At 43.2% G+C, this 12,411-nt stretch overlaps 1 protein-coding gene across 8 annotated transcripts in view; it reads right to left on the bottom strand.

Annotated features, from left to right (window-relative positions):
* The window catches only part of DNM3 (dynamin 3), a 731,348-nt gene that overhangs the window by 34,104 nt on the left and 684,833 nt on the right, over positions 1 to 12,411 (bottom strand). For all 8 annotated transcript variants that reach the window (XM_045297842.1, XM_045297844.1, XM_045297841.1 and 5 more), the window contains one exon: positions 10,035 to 10,199. In XM_045297842.1, the coding sequence (XP_045153777.1) occupies positions 10,035 to 10,199 (165 nt within the window). The remainder of the gene's footprint in view (positions 1 to 10,034; positions 10,200 to 12,411) is intronic.

Genomic DNA, 12,411 nt, shown 5'->3' with positions numbered 1-12,411 from the left:
ACCTGCGCCTCAGCGTTTTTACGGGGGTGGCATTTTGGAAGCAGACCGCCAGGTCTTTCCTCAGCAATGTCTTGGGGAGGGATGAACTGCCCAGCTCTTGGTTACTAGGCAAGAATCTTTGCAACAATTCAGACAAGCATCAGGATGTCCTTCAGATGCTCAAAATTCTTGGGTGGTAGCTACCTTTGTAACTCATAGATGACAATGGGCCCGTAACATACAACTTCATGCCATTTAAAAAGTAGCAAAACATGCAAATTAATGCCAATTAAAAATGAAAACAAACCACCGATTCAGCGTGTTGAAAGGAAAACGGTTCTCTGAAGACCTCTATGAGCCAAGAGTGGTTCGAATATGGCAGTAATCTAATAGACAAGATGTGTTCGGGGGACTGTCGGGTGGGGTAAAAGGCTACGTGAGAGAGCTGTGGAAGGTGAATTTGGCTCGGTAGCCTTGGGCCAGATGTGAAGGCCTTGAATGCCAAGGGAAAGTGTTTGAACTCTATCCACTTGGCAATGGGGAACCGTAGAAAGCTTTTAAGCAAGTAAACAATAAAACAATAAAAGAGTTTTTAGAAAAGAAATCCTCTGGCTGTAACTGAAAAAGACTTGGCAAGGATGGAGATAACCTCTTAGAAGCCTATTGCAGAGCACACATGAAACGACAGGGGTCTGATGTAACCGGGCTACGGCGGGGCAGAAAGGCGGGGCACATGCTCATAGGATGACGCTATAAAGGCAAAGCCTACTGAGCATGGCACCATTTGGCTAAAAAGGCCATGTCAGAAGGGGCCATGGAAGACACCTCCAAATATATATAAAAATATACATTTAAAAAAATAAATAAAAGACACCTCTAGCATTGACGTTTGGGTGAGCGAGAACACAGAAAATCGGAAAGTCAAGAAGGAAAAAGAGATTTAGAGAAAGTGAGTTTGGCTTGAGGGGTGTTTCTTCTATGTCCGTGGATATTTCTTCACTGGAAACACCTTGCAGGTGCTCAGGAGGCACAGACACAGGCCCTTTGCTGTTGGGTGTGGCTGTCTGCTTAGATACATGGCGCACCTCACCAGCAGGCCCTTTTCCTGGCAGTGGCCCACCACTGGGTCGAGCGCTTTTGAAGCTTTACATTTGACTGGAGTACCACTTAGAATCTATTAAACACATTTAACAGAAGATTCGTCCAGGAACAGATTTAAAGCAGATCTGATTTAAGAAGCAACTGTCAAACAAACTGCGAAATAAAATAGTAAGGACCTCTTTCGGTATTCTGATCAAAGATCTGCCTTGAATCAACTCCCTACTCCAAGTGTTGCACGCTGAAACATGTCTGCTCTCCAAACGCGGTGCGATGTGGTGATGTGCATCATTGCCCTTGAGAGAAAGGGGCAATAGAGCACAGGGGTGCACGGACTTTGGAATCAGATAGCCCTGGGTTTGAATCCTAGCTCTACCACTGATCGTTCTGGGAGAAATAACTTCTTTGAGCTCTAGCTTCCGAATCTATAAAATAGGAATCATGGTGTAGCTGCCTCATAAGCTGTTGTGAAGACTGAATGAAATAATGAATTAGATGGCCTAACATGATGCCCATTCTATGGTTAGGGCCCAAGAAAAGAAGCGATCGCTCGTCCCTTGTGGCTAGGTGTCATTGAGTTCAGTTGGACTCATCGTGAACCTATAACCTACATGACAATGTAGAATGGCCCATAGGCTGTTCTAGGCTCTCATCTGTCTGAGAGCAGCATCACGAGGTCTTCTCACAAAGCTGATGAGAGGGCTTGAACCACCAACCTTTTGGCTAACAGTTGAGTTGGTAATCACTGCGCTACGAAGGCAGCTTGAACAACAAACAAACAAACAAGTATGTAAATAGGCTAACATGGCATTGAGCACACAGAGGCAGAGGAAGAAGTAGAAAGTCATTGCAATAATGCAGGCATTAAACCGTGCAGTGAACTATGTAGCACAGATCAATATTTTATTTTGCATTTAAAAAGCAAAGTTTGAAGAAGGTCTTTGTACCTTTCTCCTGCTAGCCTAATCTATATGAGGCGATGCTTAGTGTTTCAATAGTAGGTGGGGGCAGGGGCAGCTTGGGGGATTTTCCAAACACTTCAGGGACTTTCTGAGCAGTGTATCAATGACACAAATATATAAATCAAGAATTTTGTGGGACAATTAAGAGACCAAATGGATCCCTTATAGGTGGTATCTTTTAGAAAAATACAACACAGAATTTAATTATACTTGGATGTCAGGCTTGAAATAATATTTATGCGTTTAATTACAGCACCTTATACCTATGCATCTTGGTATAGTTCTGAAACATTCTCAGACACAAAACCTCGTTCCAGCTCCAATTCTACAGGCTAGATAAACAGGCATTCCTGGGCCACGTCGTTCTGCTCTGTGTAAAGGAATGTGAAGCCATTAAAAACCTTCCACATGTTTTTCCATCTTCCTGACTTTAACCCTTCTCTGGTCGCCTGGAGTATTTTTGGATCTGAACGGCTCTTTGTCTTTATTACTAAGATCATTTAAACATCAAGAGGCATTGCTTGAGTTCTCCTGCAGCTCAGTGACCGAAGAGAAAATTTCCTTCCTATGATTTTGCTTCTAGACGGGAGGATCCCCTTCTCATGAGCACACACATAAGAAATTGAATTGAAATGTTGAAGTTTGTTTAATTTGAGAAGGGGGTTGGGTTAGAATTAGAATTTGGCATTTTTTTCTTTCCTGGTTTTTTTTTTTTTTTTGAGGTCTTACAGTGCCCACAGATCTAGTGATGCCTCCTTTCCAGGGATTTCGTTTCATTAAGGACCAATGAAGTTTTCCTTCTTTAGAAAGTACCATTCTTTGACACTCGGAAACACAAAGCTGGGCAAAAGAAGTTAGGCACAAAAGAGCACACAGTACACCCCATGGTTCAGAAAGAGGCGAAACAAATCGATGGGGTGAGAAAGCAGGAGACATGCCTTCGGTGGAGACAGTGGTTGGGGAGGTGTGGGGTTTCTGGTGCCAAGCAATGGTGTGGGGTTTGAGGAGGGTCCTGGGGGGAGGAGCACAGTCACTGAGCTAAAGTTCACTGAGCGATACCGCTGTGATGGGGGCATTTCTCCATGTGTGTTAAACTCCAAGGAGTTTTCCTGTTTTTTTAATGACACTATTAATGATGTTTTTCTCAACTGAAACAAATCCACGTGGAAACTGCTGAGCTTGGGGAAGAAATCAGTGCACTCTGACATTTAAGGTGTTCTTTCCCCTCAGACAAGGGGCGTTTAAACTTAAATTTTCTTCACGTGCATTAAAGCTAGAGGAATTTTCAAACTAGCACATACGCAACTAATTTCCCCCGATGGATCAGCGGTCCAGGAGAGAACACGGGTCTTCAGAGTTCCAGGAGCGCACAGTGCTGGCGCAAGGAACCTTTGTGTTTCATAGTTGGCCCTTGAAGCATTCCATGGAACCTTTACATTCTACTCCAGAGTATTATCTCATTTATTTTAATACAAGAAACAATGATTCGAATTTCTCACTGGTTAAAACAGACATCTTCTTTCTCTTCTCCCACCCCTCAATTAGATCTGCAAGTAAAATGGGTTCTCCAGGAGGGTGCCCTATGTATATCCTTGGGGGAGGGCCAGAGAGTGTGGGGAGATGAGCTCTGTTTTACGGGGCTGACCCACAGTTTTCCCCAGCCTGCCATACATGGTGTCTGTTGTTGAAATGAGAAACCCGAATTTAATACAGACTCTCTCATTTTAGCTGTGTGATTCTAAATAAGTCATTAGGCTCTTGGAACTTCAATTTCTTAATTTGTAACTTGGGGACAAAAAATAGGTGTCTGCAGTTGGCGGACACAAAGACTTGATTTTTCAGGTGTTGCTGCCAATGGGCTGAAACCTGGGATTATGTACCACCTAGACACACCATTTTAGAGGAAAGCTGGATCCACTTCTATGACTTTCTGAAGGAGAACTTTTGTGGTGTGAGCTGCAGAGAATACGCCCTCACAATGTGCCTGCCACGAGGTGTGATTGTGCGTTGGTTTTAAAGTCCCTGAACAGAACTCCACTGATTTGACTGTAGCCTGTCCAGAACAACTGCCTCTCATAAACTTGCTATTTCTTTGTGCTGTTGTTACCTGGTACATTTAAGTAATGAAACAGCTGCTGCATTTCAATAGACAAAGGCTTACAGTATGTCTGAGGCAAGGCATTTATTGCTGGGCTTTAAACTTCTTAAACAATCCCATATGGAGCGTGAGTGGCAGAGCACTTAATGTAAACTTTCAAAGGAAACTGCCCACCAAATTCTGCACTTTATGAAAATTGGCTGAAACATATCCATTTTCAGAATACAGAGTAGTCATTGCAAATTCAAAAAGGAAAGGTTACAGCAATGTCTTAGATAAACTAGAAATAGAAGACTTAATTTGTACTAGGCTAGGTTCTCTAGAAGAGCAAAACCAGGGAAGTGCCTATGTGAGTATATATGAGTGTGTGTGTGTATTTATGGAGAAAAAGATTCTTCTCAAAGAAATGGCTCATACAGTTATAGAAGCTAGAAGTTCCCAAGTCCATGGGTCAGGTCAAGATCGAGGTTTCTCATGAGTCATATAGCTGCAGGGGCTGATGGAGTCTAAGAATCAGAAATCATATGATGACAAGCCAAAAACAGAATCCAGAGCAAGTGAGAATCTTTCTTTCCTTCCTTCCCTCCTGTCCTTCCTTCTTACCCATTCATTCGTATACCATGTATATGAGTATATACATATATTTATATATATATATATATACATACACACACATAGAAAGATACATATATGTCTAGAATATAGGCTACACCCCTGAGGAAACTCTCCTTAAAACAGACTGGCTGATTACATCAGATCACATGTAGGAATATGATTACATCAACATGTAACTGCCAAACCACTGGGAACCATATCCCAACCAAGGTGAAACACAACTTTTATCACCAGACTCCACTACTTGTCAATTTGGTACATATATACATCTCTGTAAACCCTACACAATCTCTAAATAAAGATCATTCTTATATTTTATAAGGCAGAGAATAAAACAAAAATAATTTTCATATTTACCCACTGCCATCCAAACCAGAAAACCAAACTCCCTGCCATTGAGTTGATGCCAACTCATAGCGACCCTATAGGACAGGGTAGAACTGTCCCATGAGTTTCCAAGACTGCAACTGTTGATGGGAGTAGAAAGGCCCATGTTTCGCTCAAGGAATGACTGGTGGTTTTGAACTGCTCACCTTTCCAGTCTCAGCCACACTGCCACCCTGACTCCACCCAATGCCATCACATCCAGTTAATTCTGACGCCTAGCGACTTGTTACATACACACACATATACACCACTCACCTATAATAAAACAAGGAAGAAATACTCATAACAAGTATAATCCTTGTTTGTGCACTGGTTACTTGGTTATAACTAGCAATTTTTGGCATTACCTTCTTGAATCACTCGTTGGGTATCATAAGGAGACTTTTACATCCAGCAAGCATCTCAGCTGGTTATAATTCTTTGCCAGGTGGAGTTCCCCAGACTTTCATTTCTGAAGGGTCTGGGCTATTAATATCATATTGGAATTGGGTTGTTGTAGTCTAGCACTTACTTTAACCACAGGGGATGGTAGTACGAAGAAATGCCCTAAGGGCATCTGTATCCCAGACATCGTTATTTTTACCTTCTTTACACTGCACCAATTCAATTTCCCCTTGGTCATCAGGGTCAATTCTCCCAGCCAAGATGATAATGCCCTTCTTTGCCTGTTGATCCAGAGGGGTGAAGAGCTCACAGTGGTCAAGTAGCACTGTTAGCTTCTACTTCAGTGGGATCTATGCTGATAGATAGATAGATTGATCTATCTATCTAGACTCACAGAGCAACCGTTGTTGAGACAGGAAGCAAACTTTCCTGAGTGTGTTACTACGGATAATAGTGAGTGATGTCATTCCCATTTATACCCCTTGGTTACTGAAATTGTGAACCTTCACTATGGGAGAAACAGCACCATATATTGGAGGCTTCTTTAGAGCACATACAGCTTCCTAGAGAATACCGTCCCCAATCTGCCCAGTATTGCCCTTTAGCTGGTACCACAAGTGTGTCTTTGGAAGGCCAACCTATCATTCACCTCTCCAGGGGAGTCCAGAAAGTAGTCGCAGAGCTGCCACTACACTGTACAGAGTAGTGACTGAATATCACTCAGAACCATCTATAAACCAGTCACCATTTTTTCCTTCCTCAGTTATGTGATCCTAAGGAGACCATAGGTGTAGACTGTGAGGAAGAAGGTAAAGTGGCAGGAGTGGAGACTGAGCAGTTAGGCTACTTTCTAATGCAACATGTGGATCCAGGTTCTAATTGAAGCCATACATACTAATTCTGTCCAATACATACTCATTCCACTTAATGACTGAGTGCTGCTGTGCATATCCAACTTTATGACAGGTGTGTCAGATAACATCCATTTCATGATGAGCTGTTCTGGCTGTGACTTGGTGGCCCACGGAGAGGCAGTCAGGCTCTACTAAGGTCTAGCAATAAGTCAGACGGGTCTCAGAAGCAGGGTAGTTATCTTCAGGGGATGGTCGGGCATTGCTTGCAAATCCTAAGGGTTTTCACTGTTATTCACCAAAAGGGACCTGCCAATGACTTCAAACTGCCTTTCTATCTACCATTACTTCCAACACCATTGGATCAGCAGGATTATAAGACGTAAGTGACAGAGTGGCTTTCATAGTACCCTGAACCTGTTGCAGTAGGACCCAAAACTAGCAACTTTTCAAGGCATGATAAATAGCCTGGAGCTACACACCCAAATGAGGGCTATGTTGCTTTCAGAATCCAAAGAAGTCCAACAGGTGTTGTGCCTCTTCTTCAGTTGTTGGCAGGGTCCAATGTGATGACTTATCCTTCACTGTACAAGAAATATCTTCAAAGGCTCCACACCCCTGGACTCCTGGACATTTTATGGAGGTGGAAGGAGTCTTGTCATGTCCCACCCCCTAGCACACAAATGTTTTTACCAATAAGTCTAGAGACATTGATTTATTTTCCTTACTAGGGCCAATCCATTCAATATCATCAATGCAACAGGTCAATGTGTCGTCTTGTGGAAGGGAAAGGTAGTCAGGCTCCAGTGGACTGAATCATGACATAAGGCTAGCGAAATTATATATCTCTGAAGTAGGACAGTGAGGGTGCATGCCAGAGGTGTTGCTAGCTGAAGACAAACTGCTTCTGGTGTTCCTTAGAACATGGCAATCAAGAAAATGGCGTTGGCAAGATCAATTACTGCATACCAGATACCCAGATGTTTACTAATTTGCTCAAGCAATGAAACCACATCTGAGCCAGTAGCTGTAACTGGAGTCACAGTTAAGTTTGTAGTAATTTTCATTCTTCAATAGCCATCTATTTTTCTGTTTTTGTGGGTTTTTTTGGCACAGGTTAAATAGGTGAGTTGAATGGGAATACAGGGGGCGTCACCATCCCTGTACCCATCAAGTGCTTCATGGTGGCACTGATTTCTGCAATCCTCCAGGAATGCAGTAATGATTTTGATTACCCACTTTCCTAGGTAGGGACGATTCAAATGGTATCTGCTGTGCTTTTCTGGAGATCTAATGTGGGGGTTTGGCCAGGTGCTGATACCTGTATTCTGATTACACACTCTGGAACTGAGACAGTTACTCCAGGTTTGGTTTGTAGACCCACTGTGAGATGGGCCTGAGCTAATATTCCATCAGTAACCTGAACTCCATATGCTCCCCACTCTGACTGGTGGGCAGTCATATTTTTGGGTCTCCTAGAACTCGTGTCCCTTCAGAACTAGTGTCCAGTAATTCCTCACAGTCTGATGATGGGGAAACAGCATGGAGGGCCATGTCTGAGCAACTCTTCCTTATCGCTATGAGGCGGGAGTCAGACACGCCCGACACCAACCACTCCTCCCATGCACTCTGCTTCTATGCTGGGTTCGATCATTTGTTGGAAATTGTCACAAAACTCCTAGCAATACTCACAGTTAAGGGGGCTCATTAGGGGGTCAGCGGGTTATCACAAAACAGTAAGGAGGTAGCCATTGGTCCGTAGCAGCCCCTCTCCTCAGGCAGTAGCCAAGTCTCTTCAGTTCTCAGCCTCTTCGCCATGTGGTCCCTTGGCTTCTGTCTTACTGAAGCAGAGCGCCCACCTGTGAGTTCGCCTTACAGTCCCATTCACAGCCTTGTCACTGCTCCTCTGTTCTGTCTCATCGTCTCCTCGGCTCAGCCTCTAGTCTTAGCCAGGCACCTTTGCTCTGTCCCATAGTCTCAGCCAGCACCATGCCAGACAGAGATCTTGAACAGGGTTTTTTCTAATGGTGCCGGGTTTCTCTGTGTCCACAATGCCTCTAATACACAGAGAAATAGCTTTGATGGAGGTGTGGGGTTTTTTTGTTTTTGTTTTTGTCTTTTAGCAGATCATTTCCTCAAGAAAACAAAGGGTGTGATTTGGTTCACATCCTCTACTAAGGTCAGGACCTAATTCCACACTCATCCTCTCCATCAGGATAGCAGAGAATCCCTCCGAAATAGGATTAGAGCCAGAGGCATAGAATCCAGAATCAAAACATATCACGTAAAGTATTACTGTTAGAAGGGCCTTATTAATTAGTTAACTATTATTTCAGTTTATTTCTTTTCCCCAGTGAATAGTCAGTCACTAGGGAGAGAGAGAGTGACAGAGACAGAGAGAGAGAGCAGAGACAGAGAGACACAGAGAGACTGAGAGCTAAAGAGACAGAGAAAGAGACCTCGTGGAAATGGCTTTTGGTTACAGAGGCTGGCAAATTCTCAGTCTGCGGGTCAGCTGCCAGGCAGAGGCTGCAGAGCTGTGGGGACTAGTGGGTGCAAGATCAGCAGAAGGCTGTTGGCTCACAGACTGTGGAGGCTTTCAGATCACAAGAACCAGTCCAGACGATGATGAGCCATATGCATTGTCCAAAACAAGTGAGCAAGTTTTGCCAAACCATTCACTGAGTTTATGGAAAAATGGAATTCAAAGATAATGGAATCTTTCAGGAACTTTTTGAAGCCCCTTGTGCATGAGGTGTAGACCACACTCGGCAAGGACACTCTCCTTAGAACTGACTGGGAGATCGCACCAGCTTACATCATGGAGGACAATGACATTGTTACATACATGCCAAACCACTGAGCATCATGCCTGAGTGAACGCACAATTTAAATCATCAAACCATTTTAGGAATTCCCAGGTTCTGGAAGAAAAACTTGCTATTTCATTCAAAGCCACTTATAGAAGCAGCAGGATTAAGTAGGGAGACTACAGAATTAAAGGCCGATGTATTAATTGCCTACTTATTATTTAAAAATAATATTCATGAAAGGCTATCCATCCCTCCATCTTTCCTCCTCCCTCCCTTCTCTTTGACAATTCTTTTAATTTAATGCCAATGTCTAGAACAGCGGTTCTCAACCTGTGGGTTGCAACCCCTTTGGGGGTCGAGCGACCCTTTCACAGGGGTCGCCTGATTCATAACAGTAGCAAAATTACAGTTATGAAGTAGAAACAAAAATGATTTTAAGGTTGGGGGGGTCACCGCAACATGAGGAACTGTATTACAGGGTCCCGGCATTAGGAAGGTGGAGAACCACTAGTCTAGCAGATAGCGCATTTGCTCTCACTGCTGTCTTGGAAATGAATTGATCCCACACCTTTGGCCGTGGGGACTTTTCTCTGCTGTATCCTGTGCAAAGCCCTGCCTTTCCAGAGGAGACAGTCAATGGGGAACACATTGCAAAGTGAGAACTTTTTAGTTTAACTATTAAGTTTTAGTTTCCTAGTTCTTATCACTTGGAATGAAGAATGATGAAACCAGATAATAGGTATTTCAATCATTTATAAACTATTACAATGGAATACAAAGAGAATGCGAGCAATTAATACACCAGGTTGGGCAAGGCATAAAAATGAGACAGTTTATAATCACTTACATTATTGATCATAAGGTGCATTATTGTTTTTGGAATTAGATCTCGAATACATTTGTTGATAATAGACATGTAAGAGTCTACTAGGTTGCGAATGGTCTCCACTTGTCTTTCCAATTGTGGGTCCATGGAAAAGTTTTCCGCCTGTCCATTTTCATCATTTTCAGCCTGGCAGAAAGGAAACAAAATATAAATTGTCTCACATGAGATAAGAAGGAAAAGTGGACTAGACATTATCAGATAATCAACTGCTTAGCATATATGGAGTGTTATATGGAGTGTACATGGCAGCATCTTTATCTTACCACACATGCATTCATTCTGAAAAGAGAGAACAACACAGCTATTATTCTCCTCTTGGCCAGCTTTATTCTAGGAAAAGAAAATATTTCAAATCTGAATGAATGTTGAGATAAATAACCACATCCACAGTGCACCTAACAAGATACCTCTAGAGAATCATCTAGTTTTAAGCCATTTCCAAGCTGGCCAAAGAACTGAATCCAAACATATGATGCAGATGTGAACCTCTGGGAGGAGTCTCCCAGGGAATCTATATATTAGAAAGAACCTTGGCATTGTTCTGAAACTCTGGGTCTGCTCTGGAACGGATCAGTGTTTGGATAAGCCCCGATTCAAAGCTAAATCTCCTAGGGCCTGAAGCCAAAATAAGAGATATAGAACATAATTTAGTCTTCCATGCACTTGCTGGAATTTGTTATGTAAATTCATGCTTCTGTCATCACTACTAAAGGCTGGCTCGATTGTAGAAAATGTACAATTTTAAATTCCAATTTGTTATTCTTTGAATAAAGCAGAACACATCTATACACAAAGAATTTATTTGTGCAACATGAGAACAGCATCTGTTTTCTATATTACAGGACTTGAGCTAATTAATTTTGGCTTATACACCAGAGGCTGGGCTGGAATGGCAGCTTCATCATTAAGGGCTGACCTATTGGCTTGGCATTGAAATCAATTTAAAACAAATGGTCCCCATTTCAAGTCCGATTGAACCATCTAAGTCCCAGAACATGATACAGATATTGTTAGTGGTCTGGCTACTTTCTACCACTTGGAAGGATTTATTTATAAATGTAAAAAAGGGAAATAATTTATTGCTTCCAATGTGGACACCGAGTACTTTCCTTTGGTGTGCTAGCAAACCCCAAACCTGAGGCTTTTGGCATAAGTAAACTGGATGACCGAGGTCTGGATTCGGCTCCATTTCTACTTTAGACTCCATTTTTCCTTACTTGTGATTTTTGTCCTCAGCGAGACTCTTGTACAACTTTAGCTGCCCTTAGAAACAAAAAAAGGATGGTGGGGGCTGGGTGGGTCAGAAATGTGGTTAATGAACCCAAAATTTATCAAAGATGCTTATCAAGAACTTTGTAGCTTATATTCCAGAATAAGACTCTTGATGTTTAGAATAACAAAAAAGAGAAGCGGGGGTGGGGTGAGGTGGGGGTGGGGCAGACAGAAGAGGATACAATTGTTCTTGGGAATTTGTGACCATGATTCCTTTGGGCAAACATCAGAAGGATGCGCTTGTACAAACTGCTCTGTGGTGCCAAGCCCACTGCTGTCGGGTTGAGTTCAGCCGAGAGTGACCCTGGAAGACAGCGTAGTGCCTGCTCCGTAGAGCAGCACACAGCAGATTGCCTCACCTTTCTCCCTCGTAGCAGCTGGTGGATTTGACGGTTTGACTTTTGGTTAGCAGCCAAATGGTTCACCCATTGCAGCACTAGGGCTTCTTTCCCAAAAGATACGCAAAGCAGTCCTGCAAAGTGCTGGCACTGGGAGGGTCCGGGAAACTGATGTATGGAAACTATGAACAGCAAGTGACTTTTGGAGAATTTGCAGCCACGCTATGATCTTGCTCATGGGGCCCCAGTCGTGTAGGACTGACAGAATCTCAGGTAGAATAGGTGCCTTCTTTCTCGGGCAGAGCAAGATTCCCCCCATTGCGCTGCCAGTTTGGACTGTTCCTCAATAAGCCTTGCTGCCTATGCTTTACAGAGTGACAGGTTTTTTCTTCTACTACACCTCTGGTATCTGATTGGGGCACTGGAATCTACCTACTGTCATCCTCAAAGGGCTGAGCCTCTGGACCCCGGTACTGCTAGGACTGCGTATACTCTCTGCTTTCATGAAACTCTAAGGAGTTGCCACAAGGTCTTTAAAAAACAAAATACCCCCCCACCCCCAACCTCCCCCAAACCCCTCTCAAATATGGCTACACTCTCCTTGAATCCTGGCTCTTTAAACCTTTCTAAGGATCTGCTTCTGTGACCAGGAGACTGGTTTGAACTGAAAGATACCTGGGAAGGATACGCTGGTATGTCAGAAGGATCAGTGCACTAGGCTTCCCACC

The sequence above is a fragment of the Echinops telfairi genome, unplaced genomic scaffold (genome assembly GCF_000313985.2).
Source record: "Echinops telfairi isolate 266 unplaced genomic scaffold, ASM31398v2 ScPeMD7_7424;HRSCAF=8462, whole genome shotgun sequence".
NCBI classification, from domain to species: Eukaryota; Metazoa; Chordata; class Mammalia; order Afrosoricida; family Tenrecidae; genus Echinops; species Echinops telfairi.
The sequence above is the reverse complement of the archived record's forward strand: the minus strand, read 5'-3'. Positions and strand labels throughout refer to the sequence as shown.